This window comes from Helobdella robusta (assembly GCF_000326865.2).
Source record: "Helobdella robusta unplaced genomic scaffold HELROscaffold_56, whole genome shotgun sequence".
Classification (NCBI taxonomy): Eukaryota; Metazoa; Annelida; class Clitellata; order Rhynchobdellida; family Glossiphoniidae; genus Helobdella; species Helobdella robusta.
Window position 1 is genome coordinate 1,063,703 of NW_008705301.1, and position 23,475 is coordinate 1,087,177.

Sequence of the window (23,475 nt, forward strand, 5' to 3'; positions counted from 1 at the left end):
AAAGTTTAAGTGCTATAGTTCAATTTCTGTACTATATATATATATATATATAATTTGGTGTAATATATAACCTATATATATTGCAGGCATTGTTCAGTTTGCAATTGAGTTTTTCAATTTTTCTTACCACTAATTTCAGTTCATTATCAAATTTGTTCAGTTCACAAACAAAATTTTTATTCATTTTTATTGAATTATTGTACCTGATAACATTAAAAGTTTTTAAATTTTTTTTATTAATAAATACGAATTAATAAAATAATAATTTTAACTTTAGCTATCAACACTTTTGACGACTGTGTTAATTTTTTTTGATTTAGAACGTACGTATATATTTTTATACGCACATAAGCATGTATATATTTTGAAGTTTTCTATAAAGAGCTAATATAAAGTTAGTAATCAAATTTTTCGATAAATTTTTCAACCAAAAATTATTTGTATGTGAGTGTAGCATTCCATGGTTACTCTATGGTTCTGGGGTTGAAATTATAATGAAGCGCAAGACTATTTAAATGAATCGAGTGCATGCATTCCATGTCGGTTCTCTGATCGCATATCAGTTTCCGTTTATCGCTAGTTCGCTCAAGATGTCGGACGCACATTTTTTCAAAGTGAGTCTCTTTCGTATTCAACATTTCAAATATATTTTGTGTTTATGATTATAATTGTGAATATTTTTGTGAAGATTTTAAACTTAGAACGTTATTTTTTTCAAAAAGGCTTCTTGATTTCGGCGTCGTAAACGTAAATAAATTTATAACTGAATAAGTAACCGTCGCACGTTTCCTAGCAAAGTTCTCTTCGAACCACGTACGCGTGAAATAAAATACTCGTAACAGTATTTATTTTAAGAAATTTGATAGATTCATAATTTGAAAATTTTTAAACCTCTTCTAGGGCACCTCAACTGATCAGGACACCAGGTTTGCTGACAAAAAGAAGAAACTCATGAAGACCATGAAGTTTGCTGATAACTTGGATAAGAAGGTGATTGCCTCCATTTTAATTTTATGCAAATCATTTTTTTCAATAGAATCTATCTTGGATTTGTATTTTATATTTATTTTTATTCTAAATTCATTTATTAATGAATCATAGTACTATTTGTTGTAGAATTACAAAAAGTATTATAGTATACATATTATATTATAAGAAGTATTAAATATTCTTACAAGAAGATAGAGATAATCCTAACATTTTACTCTATAGGTTGACATGACAAAAGTTAATTTGGACACATTGAAACCATGGATAACGAACAAAATAACTCAACTGCTGACCATCGAGGACGATGTCGTCACTGAATTTGTTTTCAACCAATTAGAAGAAAGGGTGAGTTGGTCTCTTTAATCATGACACAGAACTAAATTTAAACTGGGATGAAATTGTGGATGTTTGTTGTGGTTTTATGTTATTGCTATGTAATGTGGTCATTGAAATTAATTATTGTTAATTGTATCTATAAAGGCTTTTATTCATTGATGAGTTAGTCTCAGGAGAACCACACAAGTATACGTATAAGCATTTTTCATCGTCTAAAAAATGTCTAGTATACCCAGGTTTTTCCTTATGATTTTTTCTACTGAGAGACTCCTAACCATATATTGTAATAGTTTGGGAGTGGCCAAAGCTCAAACTCTGCACTTTTTTCCAATGTATGATTTTTTGAGTGCCAAAATTTATGATAACACTAATCTATTCTTAAGATGGTGATCATTAAATAATTGGATAATTAATTATACCAGAAACAACCGAATGGCAAGGACATGCAGATCAACCTGACGGGTTTCCTGAATGCCAAGAACGCTCGCCTCTTCATGGAGGAGCTGTGGCAACTGCTGTTGAGTGCAATGGAAACCAGTGGTGGCATTCCAGCACCATTCCTTGAGAGCAAGAAAGAGGAAATTCGAAAAAGACAGGTGACTTATATGTGTGTCCAAGTGAATGCATGACATCATTTTTGTTTGTCTCTTTATTTCTCTTTGTGTTTGTGTGCGTGTGCGTGTGTGCGCGTCTAAATTGGCTTGGAATGTATTTCAATATATCTGTTCTTGGATGTTTATTCATTTGTTTTATCACTTTCGTGTGTATAGTGCGATATGTGTGTATATACATTTGCCTTTTTTATGATATCTATTTGATAAATTATTTTTTCATATTTATCATCGTTCATGTCATTGTTGTCATTTTTAATTTTTTAAAATTATTTTAATCACTATTTCATAAGATCAAATTAAGATTAGGCCATTTCTTAAAAAAATAAACTACATTAACCGTTTCTCACGGACATCCCTGGTAAATTTTCTCTCTTTGAAGTTGTTGAGTACAATGGCTATTTATATTCTACCCTGAACAGATGGAGGAGGCCAAGTTAGGGAAATCTAACCTGATGGGGTCTGGAGACGCTGCTGCTACTACTGCTGCTGCTGCTGCTGCTACTACTACTCAAAATGAAACGTTAGCGTACTTGGTATTTTTGTTTTTTTTTTAATAATATTTTTTACAAAAATAAGGATATTAAGACAGTGGGTGTTTGTTAAGTTTGATTTTTTTCCTTTTAAATTGTGCTATCTCTCAAACAGTTGATGCTGTTAATGATTATAAATGCTACATGGTACTATATTATTTATTAATATACTGCTATATTATTGAAATTGTCATAGATAATTGTTAGGTAGCAGAAATTTTTGTAATCGGGAGTTATCGACAATAGTTTTTCTCTAAAAATCTGTAACAGCTCTAAAACGGACAGAAATGGTGACAAGTTAAGGAAGAGAAAGTCGAAATCTGTATCACCTGGCAGAAAAGAAAGGTTAATAATAGTAATAAACTTACCATTTTGTGCTAGTGTTACTAATAATGTGTTACTAAGTTGTTAAAATTACTAAAATAAACATCTGTTGGTTATGTGGTCATGTTTTAATAGCACTTTTAATATATAGCCAATATATAGTCAGAATATTTGTTTTAATTCTTTGTAACATTGTAGAGGCATATATATGACAAATTTATTGCTCTCAACATGCAGCAGTAACAAAGGTCCAAGTGACGATGCGAACGCGTCGAACACCAACATCCAACTACCGTCATCAACTTTGCCGTCGGTTTTCAAAAAACCGCTCTTAGATGATTATAGAGTAGACCAACAGAAGGATGAAACTGCAGGTTCACTGCTTCTTGCTGCAGATAAAGATGAAGATAAAGTTAACAGTGCTATCTCTAGGGTTACCGATGGTACTGATGATAGCACAAAAATTGGTGATGACCAGATGGTAAAAAATGATATCGAAAGCAAAACGAAAGACAGTCCAGAAAAAAGACATTCCAGATCCTCGTCGCCATCGTCGTCACCACGCAAACGGTCAACTAGTCACAAAAGAAAACGTAGTTCGTCCTCAAGACCAGCTGGTCGAAAATCTGCGTCGCCCAGAAGGTCACTAAGACGAAGGTCAAGGTCTAGATCTCGTAGGAAGAGATCCAGGTCTGCTAGAAAAAGATCCAGGTCTCCCAGGAGAAGATCTAGGTCACCCAGGAGAAAATCTAGATCGTCAAGAAGGAAATCTAGGTCACCACGAAGGAGATCTGGGTCACCTAGGAAGAGAGTATCATCTAGAAATAGAAGAACCTCAAGGTCACAGTCGTCTGGGAGATCTTCACATGTTAGATCAAGATCTCCAAAAACGAGACCTGCAGCTAGAAGGTCCAGGTCACCTAGAATGAGATCCAGGTCACCTAGAATGAGGTCAAGATCACCAAGAATGAGGTCAAGATCACCAAGAATGAGGTCAAGATCACCAAGAATGAGGTCAAGATCACCAAGAATGAGGTCAAGATCACCAAGAATGAGGTCAAGATCACCAAGAATGAGGTCAAGATCACCAAGAATGAGGATGGGTAGAAGGTCTAGATCACCCAGGGATTCGTTTAGGAGGTCAGGAGTTTGCATCTTGTCTGTAATTGTTTCTCAATTAAGCGATTTTTTAATTTACAATTTTCCTTCTAGTACTTGTGCATACTTGGGTCACTGGTTTCAGCTAAAAAACTGGTCATTGTGTTTACTGTTGGTGTTGAAGTTATAAATTTTGATATTAAATACATTAGATTCTCACCGCCATGGAGAGGACCGTCCTCGTCAATGAGGCGGAGAATGTCAAGGTCACCGATGAGAAGTTCAAGGTCGCAATCGAGGTCAGGCAGGAGGAGGATGAGAATGGATGCAATGAAACCATCTGCGTCTCCTGTCCATGCTAGGTGATGGCGGCGATATGATTTATTATCATTGTTATTATAATTGTTATTACTGACATCAAAATAAAATTGAGACGTTACTTCATTTGCATTTACTTCTGCGTACCATTTCATTTTTCTTTGTTCATTCACAACAAATATATTCATTCATTATGTTACATTATTTGCTGTTCAGTTTTTTTGTTACTATTTCCAAACCTACAAATTCTAAAACTCACAAACCACACCCATAAATTAGATCCCCGAGGAAATTTGGACAATCTCCACCCCCTCACCAGAAATTTGGGAGGTCTTCCTCACCAGACCAGCACCATCGGAGGAGTCAGCAGCAGATGATAATGAAGGGAGAACGAAAAGGAGGTAAAGATGACGTCGACGACAGCCACAATGATGCCATGGAAGGCGATTCATCGAAAGAGAGGAGGAAGTTGGCTGAGAAGATGAGTATGAGGAAGAAGAAGAAGAGAGATGATGATGAAGCTAAGAGGTGTGGAGAATTTTGAGGGTTTTTTCTTAATTTTTGTATGTTTTATTTATTTTGTCTCAGTTCTCTTCTACATTTTTATGTTAATTTCTATTTGCTGTTGAAATTTTATAGCTCGTTTTTATTACCAGACCTAGTTTCTTATTACTCAAATTATCTAGCCATTATTTAAGTATTTGTGATTATTACAGTCAGCCAGTCACCTCATGATGTTAAATTAATGATTGATAAACATGATATCCAAACAATTTTCACTCTAATTTTTTACTGAAGGTGGTGAATTAGGCAGTTTATTTTTACATGTAGTAATTATACTTGCTTGGTTGGCCAGTCAATTTATGTATGCCAGTACAATACAATACTGTTTTTACTTAATGCTACTTGTTAATAGCTTTGCTTTGAGCTAGTTAGTCATCTGTGCTAGCAATCCATCAACTAGTAAGTAATGTGTTAACCAACCTATCACGTGTGGTACTATGATTGCATGCTTTTGTGGTTTTTTTTAAAGATGAATTTGATTTGATTTGATGTAATTTGAAATAAGATAGAGAGTATTAGATTAAATTAAATTAAATTAGATAGAAAAATATGAAAAAATTTGTTGTCACATTTTAACTGCAGGTCAGCCTCGTCATCGTCTTCCTCTTCCTCACCACCTCTGGCTAAAAAGGTATGAGTAGGAGTTTATTTATAAACTTTATGTGTTTGTGTGTGTAAGTGACAATTTTAGTAATTTTGAAGGAATAAAATAGTTAGAAAAATGTACTAAACTTTACAGGCAGAAATTCGTTGTACATTTTATTTATCGTTGAAATTATCTAAATTTCCAGAAGCCACCACCTTCTTCGAGATCTTCATCCTCTTCATCCAGTGCACAGTCATCTACATCATCATCGAGTCCTCCACCCAAGTCCAAAGCCAAAAGTGAAATTATTATTATTTCTATTTTTTGTGTTATTATTTTTTTTAGTTATTTTTGATTTCATATTGCTGGTTTAATTTGTTTTTTGTTTTAAATATTGAATATTCATTGTTGGTAAAATGTTTTTTTATTTGAGATTGTATCTATTTTTTGTCTGTTCATCTATCTATCTATCTGTCTGTCTTTCTGTCTGTTTGTCATGCACAGCCTGAAGATGACAAATACCCAATATCTTGATACGTGATACATGATATTCACAATCTTTCACTCTAATTTTTTACTGAAGGCTGTGCACTTTCATAATTTTAATAATTTAATATTACTGGTTTAATTAGTTTATATTTTAATTATTGAATATTCATTTTTGATAAAATGTTTTTCTATTTGAGGTTATATCTATTTTTGTTTGTCTGTCTGTCTGTCTGTTTATCTATCTATCTATCCATTCATCCATCCATCTATCTATCTATCTATCTATATCTATCTGTCATGCACAGCCTGATGATGACAAATACCCAATATCTTGATACATGGTACATGATATTCACAATCTTTCACTCTAATTTTTTACTGAAGGCTGTGCACTTTCATAATTTTAATAATTTAATGATGGTAACATTCAGAAAATAATTATTTTACAGTGAAGGCGCTTTTTGTCCGCTAAATTTTGTCATTTTTTTCTAGTTCTGTCTGTCTGTCTGTCTGTTGGTGATTACTGCTCGATTGTTAACAATATACTTTTAAAATTCCCAAGTAGGTCACCAACGCGAGTTAGCTGTCCAGCAGCAAGACCATTCGTCGACGAAATCTTCAAAGAAACCCCAACAGCAGCGTGATGCAGATGTGAAGAAACAGCACGCGGAAGAAAAGATAAAAAGAGATGGTAAGCAGAAGAAGAGAGCGAAGGAAGATAGTGTTAGTGACGGAGAGGAGGGGGAGGATGATCGTGGAAAGGTATCAAGGATTGCCCAGAAGCGACACAAAGTTGCCGAAAGTGATGACGAGAGAAGAAACGTCAAATCCAGTGACGGCAAAAAGATGCAAAAACCAAAGGCAAAGCGCCATCAATCCAGCGAACATGAGGATAGCGACAAGGAGGAGATGATGAGACGAAAATTAGAGCAGCAGCAGAAGCAATCAAAACCAAAACACAGACATCACAGCAGTGAGGAAGATGATGATATTCCTCCTACTGAAAAACCCAAGCAAAAGCTAACCTCGAGGTCAGACAAAAACATATCACCACCAGCAAGTAGCAACAAAAGGACTAAGGACGACGACGACTCCTTTGTGGATAGGCACAAACGTAAGCCATCCTCTAAACATGGAAATGATAATCGCAACAGGGATGATTACAGTCAGTACCGTGAAGATGAAAATGAGAGAAAGAGGTTGAGCCACAAGAGGAGTAGACACCAGCAGCAGCAATCGTCGCCACCCATAGCCAGAAAAGTGGCGATCGTACCTCCACTTACCAAAAATGGTGAAGATGAGGAGGAAGAGGATGTCAGACGAAAGGTCGTCAGTAGGCCGACCGTTAAGCATAGTAAAAGTGATAAAAGGGAGAAAGTTGGCAGCAGTAAAAAGATGAAGAGAAGGTCGTCGTCGTCCTCATCGGATGAATCATCATCTTCATCGTCAACGTCGCCTCCCCCTCAGTCTAAAAAGCATTTGAAACGTAGGAAAAGACCGAAAGATAGCGATGATGAAAGTGATGATGACGGAAAAATTGAAAGGAAAGTCGTCAAGAGGAAGAGGAAGAAAGAGAGCAGCGATGAAGATGACAGTGATGTGGAGGTATGTGTATAAGTTTTTATCGATGGAAAGTGATGATGGCAGAGGAATTGAAAGGAAATTATAACCATATTACGCAGCTTGTTATATTATAATTTGTTATTTGGATTGGATAGTTAAATATTTTTAGTTTAAAACGCGTTTTTTCTTTTTTGGCAGAATGTCTCGTCGAAAAAGAAAAAGAAAGAAAAACTCAGCAGAAAGCAAAAAAAACATCACAAGCATAAGAAAAATAAGAGAAGGGATGATGACGACGACGATGATGAGGATGCAAGCTCCGGTGATGATAACGATAGTGATGATGATGAAGATGATAAGAAACGAAAAGAGGTCAGCTCTCTCAAATATATCATCTTTGCTGTGATGACAACGTTTAAATTATTGTCTAGTTTTTTGTTGTTTTTTGTATTTAAGTGATATTAAAATTAAATAAACATATTTCTTTTCACAGAAATTCGAAAAGCAAAGGCTTTTGGACTTGGAAAAAGAGTTGAGAGAGAAAGCGCTAAGGTCCTTGCAGGATGCCAAATCATCCAAAAAACGAAATTAATTTATTTGTAAATTTTTTTATTCATTTATTCAATTTATTTATTATTATCATCGGCATTGCTGATATATAAAACTAGTAATGCAAAATTATAAAATTGATGACAGTTCACTTCATACGATTTGTGTATGACCATCTTTTCCTTGTTTTAAAGACTGAGTGTATGTCTGGCTACGTTTGTAAGTAAATGTCTTAAGCACGCGCGTATGTATGTATGCTGCTAATTTGGTTGTTATTTTTTAAGATTAAAGATTATCTAAATTAGTCTTTCTTTTTTTTTTGTTGGTTATTCGTTTATTTATTTCATTCTTAATGTAAAATTTTCGTCGAATATACATATAGGATATAGCATGTTGTATTCTATATATCGGGTAATTTAAGTAGTACTTCGAGATAGTAACACCCCAATGATTACCAACCTGGGGTTATTTCATTTATTATTTTATTGCGCATAATTCACAACGCGTGGTCATTCGTATTTGATTGTGTAAAAATGTAAAGATTTGCCATCTTAAAGATAGAATCTGATGAATAGTCTACAAGGTAAGTACTAGGCGGAATTGGATATTTCAGTGTTTCGTCTGAGAAGTTACACACAAAGTGTAAATATTTTGATGGAAAAAGTGTCCAATAACTGCCAAAAGTCGCCAAATTTTATAGAAGGTGATTCCAGCGCTGGAAATGATTGTTAAAAGTTGTAATAATTACTGCTTTCGTTAAATATTGTTAAGGATTGCCGCATTTTTGTTACCCTAGGGATCCACACCTGTAAATCCGGCCCTCGTTGTATGGTATGGTATTGTGTGGTATGGTATGGTTTATATATACCCAATATATAACCAAAAGTTTTGTCGTTTTTACCAATTTGTACCGTTTCAAATCGTGATTGCTTATCATTTTAGAATGGTTTAATTATTTTGAATCTTATCAATTCGATGTTGTTTTGGCGTATTTATTTATTTATTTTCATAAAAGTTTGCGTGAAAAACAAGAGCAATGGCTTTATTTACCTTTTGGAAGAGGAAATCTAGAGTCTATCCATTGACAAGAAGACCGAGGCCTTCGACGACAGTTTGAAAATTTTTTTTCAGTTCTAAGTCACTTTAATTTTGCTTCACTTTCTTCCAACGTGATTCTATTCAAGTGTTAAAACGTTTAAAAAAGGCGAGTGATGAAATATAAGATCGGAGTCGGAGCGGGTTTTTAATTGTAATTGTAATCTCTATCAACATTTGTGTCAGTATCATTTGGTAGAACCATTCAAGTGTACTTCTAACAAGTTTGGCTTGATGATAATACCAAACACAGTTAATATTACTCTAGTCTACTCTAATGAAACGAAACAAAATTTGATTTGCTTCTCAAAATTGAAAATTAAAAGAAAGCAGTAGTAATGTAGTATTATCATAACAACCCATTTAATTCTAAGAGTATTCAGGCATAACAAAAGAAATTTATTAACAAATTAAATTAATTGATTAAATTAAATAAAAATAGGAAGGGAATGTTAACGAGTCGGCAAAGTACGAAATTCGAATTGATACGGCAGCCGGCTGTATGTTCGCCACATGCGTCGCCGGTTTTACGTTGGTATTAGTCGGTTTCATAACCAATTCCTGGCACAACTCTGGCCCGTCATTCAGTGGAATTTGGATGGCCTGCCAGTTCGATCCGTCGGACATTTCTCAATGTAAGGAAAGGGCAAGTTTTTTGATTCTTTGGTTTTTCAAAGAAATATATTAGTAATAAATACTTTTGAATTACCTAGCTGTTTTTTTTTATAAAATTAATCACAATGTAACTTGAAATTTTTGAAAGGGCAAATGGACCTAATAAGAGGGGTATTTATAATGGCGATGGTGGCCTACGTGTTCGCCCTGGTATTCCTCTTCCTCTACTTCTTCACTGAACCTGAATACGTTACTCCCAAAGCTCTGGTCATAGGCTACTTGGTCTCCATGATATTGTTTGGTAACTATTTCTATTTGTGAGTGTGTGAGTGCGTGTGTGTGTGTCTTTTTTTGAAGTTTTGATTTATTTTCCAACAGTTGTGCTGGCGGTTATCGGTGCCTCGATGTTTGGTGGAATCGTCAAACTGAACATGAGCTGGTCTTTCGGTTTCGAGGTCATAGCAACCTTTCTGGGGTTCGTCTGCATCATCCTCACCATCATACTCCTCTATGATTTTGAAGAATATTTTTGATTTGATCATATAATAATAATAATTATTATTATCATAATTTATGTTAATTTATTGATAATATGCACATACAATCGTGTACAAAAACTGGTAGGTAGATTGATTGATATAATCGACTCGTTTTTTGGTCTGATCGATGTATTGATTGATCGAGTGACTGATTGGTTTGAATGGATTGATTGATAGATAGATTGATAGATAAATTCATTGATTGGTTAACTGATTGATGATTGATAGATTTTATTGGTTTGATTGAACCATTGATTTGACTAAATAGTCAATCATTTGACTATCTATGCGTCATACTGCTATTAAATTGACGCTACATTCCAGTATTTACTCACTCATTGTCTGATTTGTTTTTGTTTTGATGGAAAAACGTGTTTTTTTTTAAATTTGAAATATTTTTTGTTTATTTTTTGATAAATTGAAGATGAAATTTCGTAATTTTACTCCGAAAAGTTTGGTTAGTTGGTTTTAATCAGTGTTTATTATTATTATTTTATTATTATTATTTATTATTATTATTACTGTTTTTTCTCCATTTTTACTAATTGTAAACCCTGAGCTCAAATTTAACGAAATTTATATTTTTAAAATCCGAAAACTAATTTTATCAATAACGAATGAACGAACAAATGAACGAACAAACAAACCAAACAAACAAACACACGAACGTAACCCAGAAAAATAAAAATAAGTCAAACGTGGAGGACATATCCCTGCTATCCGTGGCGGGCTGGATACTCTGGCTATCCGTCTTTGGATTCTTGTTCTATCTCATTGGGAATCTCACGGTTTACTGGCACTTCAAAGGGGATTCCTGGATAGGACTCTATAGTTCATGTCGGGTTTTTCCGAGTATGTTGTTGAACTATTTTAGTACATGTGTGTGTGGAATTAATAATAAGTTTGTTTTAATGTGCAGTGAACATACTTTTTTTTCATCTGTACCCTCAAAAATGTACAAATTTTAAATGTTGAGTGAACTATTAGTGAAGAGCGAATCCCAGTGTATGGTTTGTATGAATTAAAATAACACACAATGTATTTTACAGTTTTACTATGTACATACGGTGTAAATACGTTTGTATATGTGTGTATTATACAAGAAATTGTGTATTTATTTGTATTCATACATCCAAAAGGTGTATACTTTTGTATATGTGTGTATTATACAAGAAATTTTGTATTTATTTGTATTCATACATCCAAAGGTTGTATACTTTTGTATATGTGTGTATTATACAAGAAATTTTGTATTTATTTGTTTTCATACATCCATAAGGTGTTATGGATTGGGACAATGTCACAGCCACTACTGGTATAGACGCGGAGCTGCAAATGTTTAGCAAACGTGCGTATTAAAAATTATCAATAAAAATAAATTTTTTATATGATAATAATAATATTATAATATAATAATAATAATAATAATAATATTCTTATAATATAATAATAATAATTTACAAAATCTACAATATTTTATTGAATGTTTGCAGAGTCTATTTGCAATACTTAACTGTTATTATTAGGTAGTGGGTGGAGATGATATCAAAAGATATATCCTATATATCAAAATATGTATCCGGTATATCAAAATATGTATCCTATATATCAAAATATATATCCTATATACCAAAATGTATATCCTATATATCAAAATATATATTCAATATATCAAATATATATCTTATATATCAAAAGATATATCCTATATATCAAAATATGTATCCGGTATATCAAAATATGTATCCTATATATCAAAATATATATCCTATATATCAAAATGTATATCCTATATATCAAAATATATATTCAATATATCAAATATATATCTTATATATCAAAATATATATCCAATATATCGAAATAAATGTCCAATTTGTCAGAGTGTTTCATACATAATAAAATATACACCCATTAGATTAAAAAGTTCAAAACATATCCTATATATCAAAATATATCTAATACATAAAAATATACACCCAGTATATCAAAATATATTTAATACATGAAAATATACGCCCAATATATCAAAATATATCTAATATATCGAAATATACACCCAATATATCAAAATGTATCTAATATATCCCAATTTTCCAGCATCTCTATCGGCCATCCAAGGTATCATGATAGCGGCCTTCGTAATCTACATTATAATGCTACTGATCATGATCACACATATGTACATCGTCATCGACTCTTATCAGCCCATCCCTGTCATGTTTGTTTACATCATTGCGAGTTTTTTCACGGGTTAGTTAGAGTAAGAATGAAATCTACTACGAATGATAATAAATACTACGAATGATGATAAGTAATGGTAATGTTAATGGTTGTAGTGCTGATACAGATGCCGCTACTACTTCTGCTGCTGTTGTGGCTACTACTTCTGCTGTTGTTGTGGCTACTACTTCTGCTGCTGTTGTGGCTACTACTTCTGCTGCTGTAATAATAATGAAATAAAATAAAATATAATAAAAATAATATAATATATATAATATAAATATATAATATAACATAAAATATAATAAATAAAATAACAATAATAACATTAATTAATTATAGTTAGTAATTTAAATGTAATATTTGCGATAAAATATAATAAATAAAATAACAATAATAATAACATTAATTAATTATAATTAGTAATTTAAATGTAATAATTGCGACAGCAATCTTGCTGACGGCTGCTTTGATAACGTACGGTGTGGTCGTTAAGAGGAATTTCAGCTTCTCTTACGGGCTTGTTGTGATTGGCGCCTTCTTGGCATTCCTTTCCGGCGGGATGTCCATACTTCATATGAAGATTTTGTATTGAATGGATGGATGGATGAATGGATGGATGGATGAGGGAATGAATGGATGGATGGATGAGGGAGTGAATGAATGAGTGTGTGTGTGTGTGTGAGTGAATGAATGGATGGATGGATGAGGGAATGAATGAATGAGTGAGTGTGTGTGAGTGAGTGAGCGAATGAATGGATGGATGAATGAATGAATGGATTACGGATGAATGAATGAATGGACGAAGGAACAAACGAACTAAAGAAAGCGCAAACGAACGAACGATTTTTCTACCTTGTTTGTTAATTGTTTCATTTTTTAATTCTTTTCCTCTTTATATTTCATATTTCATATTTCTTAATTCAAATTTAATTTTTTCTTAAAAATATCGTCAGTACGCAGAGACTTATAACAAAAATATCGATATAGAGCAGGGGTGGGCAAACTAATGAATGAATGAATGGGCCCGAGAAGCTATTTTATGCGGCCCGCTAAGCCTTGTTCGCCAAAAAAGGTCGTCAACCAGACATTATGACCAAAAAAGGAGCCACAAATCTTAAAAAATTCTCCCCCGGGTCGAAAAATTTGCTATTTAAGTACATGTGCTGCCCTTCAAAGGTAAAATAGTTCTCAATGCGGCCCTCACGGCTGCCCACCCCGGATATAGAGTAATGCATTCTTACATGATTTTGTTTAAAAACTCACATTATTGCGAGAGGAAAGAGAGAAAAAAAAGAAAAAAAACAACAACAAAATAGAGAAAGAGAGGGGGAAAGAGAAACAAACGACAGAGAATAGATACAAAATGACGAAACATTAGACGTTTATAACATTTCTCATTAAATAGTTTTAACGACTTGAGTCCAATAATTTTTGAATATTGTAACTGGTGGATTCAAACTGGTGGATTGATTTTTGCTGTTGACGTAACGGTCGCTGCTACCTTAGCAACCACCGACAAACTGTAGTTCTCCAGCTAGAAGGATGATAAAATTTTCGCCCACTGCATTTTCACTGGCTTTATCTAGGTATGTATGTTTGTGTATCTGCTTGTTTGTGATGTGTGTGTGTGTAGTAGATGTGTGTGTGTAGTAGATATGTGTGAGTGTGTTTGTGGGTGTGTGTACCTCGCTGAACCAGCACTAGTTCTGCGAACGATATCTTAGGGAAATTGATGGCAATGATGATAAGAGGATGCAGAGATAACGTTGGTGAAGTTAAGATAGTAAATTGGTGATGATTCTTCCACACTGGTGGATTTCTGCTATTGACCGGTGGCCGACATCTTTGCGATCATCGACAAACTGTAATGCATTTTTATTTCGTAACAAAATTTTGCCGGGTTCAAACGCAAGCAGATCCTCGGATATTAAACGTAAATGATTTTTTTAACATGCTAATAAAAGCATCCCACTCATTGCCTTGCATGTGATTAGCGGAGATCTCTTAGCATTCGAAACCGACCACCGCAAAAGTAATGCCAGGCACTTTAACTATTACATAATCACAAATCTACATTCCGTCAGTACATTTTCAGATATATTTACCCCAAACACCATCTTAGCTTACGTGAAAATTCCTGGAGGGTGTTAAATATGGTATAGTAGTAGAAGAGGAAGATTACCACGGCTAAAATAGGTGACAAAATTCCAGCCCACCATTCGTTTACTGGCTGTGTCTGTGTGTTTCATTGTTTGTTTGTTTGTCTGTGTGTGCGTGCGTGTGTGCATGTGTGTTTACCTCGTTGAAGACAGGTTCGGCGAACGATATCCTAAACAAATTTTGATAATGATGATAATAAGAGGATGACGATGACGATGATGGTCTTAGTGAAGTTGAGATAGTTAAAGTGGTGGAGATCCTGATGATGATGGTGGTGATGATGATGAGAATAATGTTGGTAATGGTGATGATGATTAGGATGAATTCTTTCTATACTTACATGTCTGGCTGTATATATATATATATATATATATATATATATATATATATAGTTATTCTTATTTTGTTTGGAAACAAGAAATATTATTTTATTATTAATTTATTATTGTTACTATAATTTTAATAACTATTATTGTGATATGGATGACGTTTATATTATTTGGACGTGTTCTTATATTTACATTCAAATCATATTCGTCAAAACCTCTATAATTCACACACACGCACACAGACACGTTAAAAATTAATTAAGCCTTTCAATACTTAAGTCTACCTTTAGTTTACTCACCTGCGTCATTCTCACCTTTATTGGCTTTAAAATCAACAAACAAAGCAGTGCTTCGTTCGTCTTCACGTTTATTTTAATTTTTTTTCGTCAATTTTGGCTTCGAATAAGCATTTATTTTAAGGTTTAAATTTTTTTCTTGCGTGAACCATCTGTTAAAAAATATTTAATTGGAATTGTTATTTTAAATTTCAAATATCCGATCGTCTCAATTTTTTTTTTTCTTAAGAATTTATCTTATCTTATTTAATTTTAATTTAATTTTAAGAAGAGTTTTTTGATTTGATCGTACCCAGTCTACCACACAAACTTTGAAAGTTTGCACGTGCCTGACGTGGTAGTCCCGTCCTTCAAAATTCAGTCAAAATGAGTAGCAGAAACGGCCCTAAAAGCGCACGTTCCACAAAAAACAGACAGCCGGAGGAGACCAACATCACCGTCACCACCAACAATACAAAAAACAACGTAGACAAAAACAACCACGACGACGACGGCGATGACGACGACACAGATGATTTCCTCCACTGTCCGTGTTGTCAGAATGAATACAACCAGCCGAAAATGCTGCCTTGCCTACACAGTTTCTGCTACGAATGCCTCGAATCGAACCTTACTCAAAACGGGATAGGGCCTGGAGAGGCATTTTTGTGCCCCATCTGTAAGACGCAGTGTGTGGTCCCGGCACGCGGTGTGCGAGCCATGAAGAGCAATATTTTCCTTGTAACCCTTCAAGAATTCTTCCATAGCAAGACGTTAGACCCGGAAACTGAATGTGAGGCTTGTGATAGTGGCAGGGCTGCCAGGAAGAAGTGCATCGAGTGTTCTGATTGGCTGTGTAATCAGTGCTGTGCTATGCATTTGAAGGTTGCTTTTTGTTAATGTTTCATCAAAATCTTTTTTTATTAGTATGATCACAAGAGAGGAATGAATTTTGAACATTTTTTAAATTCATCACATCAAAAAAAAGGTAAAAATGACAAAAGACCACCACCTGGTCAGTCCGTCCGAATTAGAAAGTGGTCAGTACGATCAGCTGATCAAGGAGAGTTTTGAACCACTGCTCTGCAGCAAACACAACGAACCCCTTAAACTATATTGTCGTGACCTTTCTTGCCAAGCCCCCATATGTACGGTCTGCAAAACGACCCCGGCCCATGAACAACATGATGCCATTGAACTCACCGAGCAGGCCAAACAAGAAGCCGGCTACATCAAGTTGGTGCATTAAAAGTATTAAATGTAACACTGTTAAATTCATAAATATTTAAATAATATTATTGATTTATATATTTTTTTTTGTAATTTAAACAAATAAAACCTCAAACGTAGAATCACTTTCAAGATGTATTTGTAGTTTTGTGAAGATGATTTTACTACGACCAATTTTTATTTTATCACATTATAATAATAATAATAAATATTATAATTAATAATTACATATAATTAACACTACAATAAAAATAAAATATAAAAATCTCAATCTCCGCCTTGTAAGATCCCTAATGCCAGCTACCAGGGCATTCATAACGACCACAGCTGAGAAAATAACCACACTAGAAATTGAAGAAAAATCAACCATACAGATAAGGAAGAAGTTGCACAAGGCCATTAATGACAGAACTCAAGAAGTTAACATTTAATTTAATTTTATTTCTTATAAAGTTTTTTTAAGCATTTCTCAGACGTAACAACAAGCGCGGGATTTTTTTTTGCATTTGAACACGGTCACTGCAGCGTCTGTGTCAGGCACCATCACCATTATACTGTTGCGCCGTCAATTTATTTGTATATTTACTACATTTTGTTTGAAACCCTTATTTTATTTGACTTTTGTTAGGCAAATTTACTTGTATATGTAATCTAGTTGATCGGATATTTTAAACCGATTTTACGGACATTGTTTCAAATAAACTTTAAAGTCGCTATTGTAAAATGATTGCAGAATGAAATTATATAATTTAAATTTTTAAAACATCAACTTCAAACCTATCCTCTCCCCGCAAAAATTGCTCGCACGAAGGTCGTAGAAAGAGTCGTCAGAAGGATTCAGCACTACGCCGAGAGTGTTCTGCTGAAAGTTGAAGAAATGTCGAAAGAACATCGGAAAGATTTAGTGGCCGAATCGGAAGCGTGCAGAAACAAACTTCAAGCGGCTGTGTCGGCTCGATCGTTCGCTGAAGCTCTCTTAAGTTTCGATCGACCTGAAGAACTCGTCTCGATGAGTAGGGAGGTGAGGTCGAGGTTGGAAGATTTTCAAACGCCCGTCGACCCGATGCCCCCTGCCTGGAAAGAACCTCGTTTGAATCCTGCCGCTGCCATGGTCGATGGAAATGATGAAGGTGACGATGACCAATTGGTGGCCAGGCTGTTTGGGGAGTTGACGTTTGAGGGCGAAGCCATGTCCCGAAGTGTCCCAGTCGCGGCCCGGGCGTTTTCAGCACGGTGGACCCACGATGAAAAGGAGTGCGCTCTTTGCGATGTCACCCTTGATGCTGCTGGAAACATTATCGTAGTTGATAAGGACAACAGGAGGATCAAAGTGTTTGATAGTGAGGGTCGATTGAAGATGCTCTCTGACGAAGCTGCTGAGTTGAAGTCCCCCAACAGAGTCCTCTGGCTCCGAAACTCGGGACAGATTTTAGTGAAAGATGAAAAATATTTGAAACTGTTCGGACAAGATGGGAGGTTTGTGGGATTGCTGACTGAGAAACTGAAGCAACCCGTGGGACTTGCTCAAAACGAAGCAGGAGACATCCTCGTTACTGAATGGATGGCTGGCGAAGTTGTCACTCTAGATCAAGAAGGTAAAAGAATGAAAAGTTTTCCGGTTCTTTGTGAAGCTGCAGGATACATAACCTGCTGTCCAAATGGGAATATTGTAGTCAGTGATTGGAAACAACACGTCATCAAGATATTTGATGCCAATGGACGGTTCCTGAAGCAGTACGGAGGACAGGGATCGGGAGACAACCAGTTGGATCATCCCTACGGAGTTTGCTCGGATAGGTTGGAATTTTTCTTAAACATTCCTGTAATTTATAATGAATGGTTGAATAAATAAAAATTTGTTGATAAACATTAATTATTAACTACAGTACATTGTACATGTTGTAATTCTTAACTCTGTTTTCTTTAGCAAATTAACACACAAATTGAACAAAATTGGCTTAATGCAATTATAAACTTTTTCTCAATTCACAAACAAAAAATTTCCCACACTGTATAAACAAATATCCCGACGAACCTCAAACACAAACCCATCCTATAAATTTTTACAGATTCAGCCACATAATTGTTAGTGACACGTGGAACAACCGAGTAGTACTGCTATCAGAGGATGGAAGGTACATAAAGACCATCGTTGGCAAGATGGATGGCATTGAGTGGCCGCAAGCGGTCGCTGTCGACAAATACGGCCGACTTTTAGTGGTCGAACAACACGGACTCGTCAAATTTTTTCAGTATCTCGCTTAAAATTTTGAAAATAGAAAAATAATATAAATTATTTAAGAAAAAATTGACCACTGCTACTACTATAATTACTGCTACTTGAATTACTATTACTTATATGTTACTGCTACCACTACTACAGCTAACCACTGGCTGCTAATTCGGTCACTACTACTGCGGCTGCTACTACTGCGGCTGCAGTTTCTTCAATAACTGCTGTACAAGTAGGTTATTACTACTATTTATTTGCTACTACCACTACTTCTAACACTGGAGTTATTAATTGTAATAAATGACATTAGAAAATAATTAGCAAAATGTTAATTCCATTGGATGAAATCTTTAATTTTTATTTATGGACACGCGAGTTTTGCTTTATTGAAAAGTATAAGATTTGTCTATTAAATTTAAATTGTATCAATTGGGTAATAAGATAATTAGTTTATTAATTAATTAGTTTGGTTGATTCAAGTATATGTAATAATCATTACTAGTATTCATTTGTTTGTGTTTTCCTATCGAATCTCTTCACAATTTCTAACATTTCATCAATTAAACTAAGATAATTAAACATTAGTGAATTATTCAACTAGTTAATTTCTTGTGAAGTTTCAATGTGTCATTCTGCCGAGAAAATATAATGAATATAAAAACTGACTTCGTTTAAAATCATACGTAGTACCAACGCCTTAGTAGTAATACAGTAAAAATAATAACATAGCTATTATCACTATTAATCTCTAAAAGACAAACTAAAAGAATGCTCTAGAACAGGGGTAGGCAAACTTTTTGCAGTGAGGGCCGCATTGAGAACTATTTTACCTTTGAAGGGCCGCATATGTAGCTAAATAGCAAATTTTTTGACCCGGGGGAGAATTTTTGTGAGATATTTTCTAGCCGACGACGACCTTTTTTTGTAGTTTGCCTACATCTGCTCCAGAACAAAATAAAATTATCATCTGCTAAATGATCGGTCATAACGAAAACTACTACTACCACTACTACTACTGTAGCTGCTAATGCTACTACTAGTACTACTACTGCCGCTAAATATCGATGATGACAAAGACTTCGTGCTTATTCTCTTCGTCATAGACTTGCATGTTGGAGTAGGTGATGGCTTTCACTTCAGTGCCCTGGAATGAAAATTTTTTTTATAAAGTTAGAAATATATTTTATTTATTGATATAATTATTATTATTAAAAATCATTTTTATGTAAGAATATTGTTACGGAAAATTGTAAATTTTCATGTGGCCATGTTGTGCCCCAAACTAAATTTAATTCACTTGTGGATGTTTCGCGATGTCAAATGGCTCGCCATGTCTGTATGCGGAAAAATATAATTTAGTGTGTTATTGGAGTTAAAATCAATCAATCAATCAATCAATCAATCAATCAATCAATCAATCAATCAACCAACCAATCAATTAATCAATCAACCAACAAACCAATCAGTCAACCAATCAATCAATCAATCATACAGCAAGTTAACCTTACCCAACGGCCTCTATTTTGAAATTTTCTCTATCAAACGTTTTAATTTCAACTCTCTGGTAGTGGATTGGTAATTTACTAGTAGATATATAATTTTATAAATGAAAATGGAGACAACGATGATCGATTATACATATATATATATATATATATATATATATATATATATATATATATATATATATATATATATATATATATATATATATTTAAGGGTATATATATATACATAGGCGTAATAAGGTGCACCAACTCAGCTAGTAAATGAATGAATGAATGAATAAATGAATGAATTAATAGTAATAAAATAAAAATAATAAAAACAGTAGCAACCCTAGCGATGAAGAAAGGCTCTGCTGAGAATAAAAAGAGAAATTCATCTAAGAAGTGAAAGAGCAGAGATTGCATGTCATCACCTAGTTATAATATCAATAATAATAAAATAATAATAAATATTATTATTATCATTGTTACAAATTATAACTGCAGCATTAACTATAGCTGGTGATAATTGAACAGGGCAGTGGTGTAATGGTCGAGGTGGCTGGTATTGCTGTTACAGTGGCCGGGTTCGAATGCAAAGTGATCCCGACCCAGCTATCACATGTGTGATGCGTTGTGTGTGCGTGTGGGTTTTGACACATTTGAAGATCAGTTATGACAGAGAGTCAGCAGGAATGATAATATCAATAGTCCTCACAATTATCTTTGTCAACGATTTTCACGACAAAATCTATTGCATTTATTATGATTAATTATCATTATTATTATAGTTAATTATTATTATTATAGTTAATTATTATTATTATTGTATTTTATTGTGGCTACCTTCTGCCTCTATGGTCTGGCTCTCACACTGTTCAACAGTGCTAATGTCCGTCATATAACCAAACATAGCCTCAGCTGCCTGACAAACAATAATAATAATAAACAATAATAATAATAAACAATAATAATAATAAACAATAAAAATAAATATATTAATATACAATAATAATCTGTTTGAAATTTTGTAAAGTTTTGCCTTTTACTTGCTCAAATGCTTCTTCCAAAGTGTCGCCCCGTGTTGGCGAGATGGAGTTAAAGAAAAAAAATTTTTAGGAAAAAAAATTTGTTTAAAATTTAAAATAATAAACATAAATTAGATACATACACACACCAATTATCTCTCTCTCTCTCTCTCTCTCTCACACACACACCTTCACAAACATATACACATTCACACACGCACACACAGACAGAAACACACCTTTATTCTTTTTCTCTTTTTCACACACACATTCACACACAGATAGACACACACTCTTTATCTCTCTCTCTCTTTCTCTCTCTCTCACAGACTGATACAGTTTATCTTATTTCCTAAATTTTACCCCCAAACTAATTAACATAATTAATTAACACTCATCAAACAATTTTTTTTCAGTTCAGCTAGCAATGGCTGTTGAAGCTATGAAAAGGATATAGGCATGGATTCTGAAATGAAATGTTTTATGAAATATACAAAATATACAAAAAATTTTCCAAACATAAAAAGAAATCATAACATTATTTAATCATTTATCAGTTTTGTTTGAGAGAAATACCAAAAAATCAATGAAATAACAAAAATTTATTCATTTTATATAACAATCACCCATTCATGTTTCATGTATGAATGAATTTTCTCTCTCCTCTCTCTTTCTATATATATATATATATATATATATATATATATATATATATATATATATATATATATATACTAACTGAACATCAGCTGTGTGATCTAGATCTAGAAACAAAAAAATATTTTTTTCATAAAATAAATTAATTAATCAACAAAAACTAAACAACACAATGATAACAGATAAATAATAGAGTAAAAATTAAGTAATTATTACTATGAACAGTATTGCATTACATTACAAGATTAATGATTACGATTCTTACAAATTACCGATTTTGATACAGATTACACATTACACTACAATTACGGTCAAAGTCAAACAACAATAAATTATTTAATTTAATTAAATTAAATAAGAAATTAATTATAAGAACATAAGAATGTTGTCTACAATTTTTTTAAGAATAGTAGGTAGGTAGACAGACATAGAACTCACATTCATATTTAGTCCCAGGAACCGCCAAACTTTTCAAAATGGGGGCAAAATCCTCCCCATAATCCCCCTCCACATCATAATCGTCGCCATCGTAATTCTTGTCACCGTACCCACCGGCAAATCCGTCAATTTCACCATCCCCATCATGTTCACTAGCCATTATTGCGTAATGCAGACCTCTGTTAAGTTGGTTACGAAGTTTGATTTTTGGGAAAAGTGAATCGAAATCGTATCCATATATTATATTATATAACACACACATTCACACACACACAGATAGACAGAAACACACTCTTTATTTCTCTCTATCTCTCTCTCTCCCTCTTTCACACACACACACACACAAAAACACACACACAGACATAAACACACAAACTATATATATATTGTAATATAGATGTTAAAATGTCAAACTTAAAATATATATCCTAATATAGAAACTTTGATACATACGCTGATATAGAAACACTGATACACATACAGATATAGAAAAAGATAAAGATACAGACCCATAAATATACATTGATACATGAACACATAGACATACACTACACATATACCTACATACAGGCAAAGAAACATATACAGATCGCAATAGATACATACAGAATTCGACTATAGTAATAAAATACATACATAACGTAATAATATGATGAAAAAAAGGAGACAGAAAGAGAGAGAGAGAGAGAGAGAGAGAGAGAGAGAGAGAGAAATTGACAGATAGTTAATCTGAAATTAATCAAAAAAGAATTCTGTGACAGGTGCCAAGTGGGAAAAAATTTGAACGAACGAACAGACGAACCAACAAAACAGTGAACGAACGAACAAATGGATGGACAATGAACGAACGAACAAACGGATGAACAATGAACTAACGAAAGAACATACCAGTGTCGAAGTTGGATGAAAAATATCCGACTCCGGGTTTCGACTCCCAGAAAAATTTTTAACTTTTTGCATCATAAATCCACCTTATTATCACAAACAGTCACGTGGTGGAGCGAAAGAACGAACGAATGAACGAAAGAAATGAATGAAAGAACAAACGAACAAATAAATGAATGCACACTTTTAATAAAGAACTACCTGCCACTCATTTAATCAAGCATTTTTATTAATAATATAATTATCTTTTTTATCATTCGCAAACCATAATTTTTTTTTCCATTCACTTATCTGGCAATAAAAAAATATCGATTTCTCAT

General features: G+C 33.7%; 6 protein-coding genes across 6 annotated transcripts; 4 read left to right on the forward strand and 2 right to left on the reverse strand.

Moving 5' to 3' along the window:
- Positions 1-590: 590 nt before the first annotated feature.
- On the forward strand, positions 591-1,955 carry HELRODRAFT_87156 (hypothetical protein; the record flags this gene model as incomplete). Its single annotated transcript, XM_009028477.1, has 4 exons — positions 591-614; positions 901-990; positions 1,213-1,335; positions 1,749-1,955. The coding sequence occupies 4 exons, from the start codon at positions 591-593 to the stop codon at positions 1,953-1,955; spliced, it is 444 nt and encodes a 147-aa protein (XP_009026725.1).
- A 1,418-nt stretch (positions 1,956-3,373) lies between these two features.
- Positions 3,374-3,949, reverse strand: HELRODRAFT_179780 (hypothetical protein; the record flags this gene model as incomplete). Its single annotated transcript, XM_009028572.1, has 1 exon — positions 3,374-3,949. The coding sequence occupies one exon, from the start codon at positions 3,947-3,949 to the stop codon at positions 3,374-3,376; it is 576 nt and encodes a 191-aa protein (XP_009026820.1).
- Positions 3,950-4,116: 167 nt separating this feature from the next.
- HELRODRAFT_179781 (hypothetical protein) lies at positions 4,117-8,001 on the forward strand (the record flags this gene model as incomplete). The annotated part of the gene is made up of 7 exons (XM_009028573.1): positions 4,117-4,191; positions 4,530-4,738; positions 5,357-5,405; positions 5,566-5,659; positions 6,415-7,454; positions 7,611-7,781; positions 7,903-8,001. The coding sequence occupies 7 exons, from the start codon at positions 4,117-4,119 to the stop codon at positions 7,999-8,001; spliced, it is 1,737 nt and encodes a 578-aa protein (XP_009026821.1).
- Positions 8,002-12,279: 4,278 nt separating this feature from the next.
- On the forward strand, positions 12,280-13,025 carry HELRODRAFT_179783 (hypothetical protein; the record flags this gene model as incomplete). The annotated part of the gene is made up of 2 exons (XM_009028574.1): positions 12,280-12,460; positions 12,880-13,025. The coding sequence occupies 2 exons, from the start codon at positions 12,280-12,282 to the stop codon at positions 13,023-13,025; spliced, it is 327 nt and encodes a 108-aa protein (XP_009026822.1).
- A 2,559-nt stretch (positions 13,026-15,584) lies between these two features.
- Positions 15,585-18,692, forward strand: HELRODRAFT_179784 (hypothetical protein; the record flags this gene model as incomplete). The annotated part of the gene is made up of 5 exons (XM_009028575.1): positions 15,585-16,082; positions 16,186-16,433; positions 16,714-16,846; positions 17,239-18,224; positions 18,497-18,692. 5 exons carry the CDS (start codon positions 15,585-15,587, stop codon positions 18,690-18,692), a joined length of 2,061 nt encoding a protein of 686 aa, XP_009026823.1.
- Positions 18,693-19,029: 337 nt separating this feature from the next.
- Positions 19,030-22,417, reverse strand: HELRODRAFT_155224 (hypothetical protein). The gene is given in 11 exon segments (XM_009028576.1): positions 19,030-19,511; positions 19,525-19,804; positions 19,958-19,995; positions 20,170-20,221; positions 20,499-20,581; positions 20,994-21,072; positions 21,197-21,228; positions 21,631-21,641; positions 21,915-21,937; positions 22,250-22,251; positions 22,271-22,417. The coding sequence occupies 5 exon segments, from the start codon at positions 21,046-21,048 to the stop codon at positions 19,715-19,717; spliced, it is 318 nt and encodes a 105-aa protein (XP_009026824.1). The 5' UTR covers positions 21,049-21,072; positions 21,197-21,228; positions 21,631-21,641; positions 21,915-21,937; positions 22,250-22,251; positions 22,271-22,417; the 3' UTR covers positions 19,030-19,511; positions 19,525-19,714.
- Between the last annotated feature and the right edge of the window lie 1,058 nt (positions 22,418-23,475).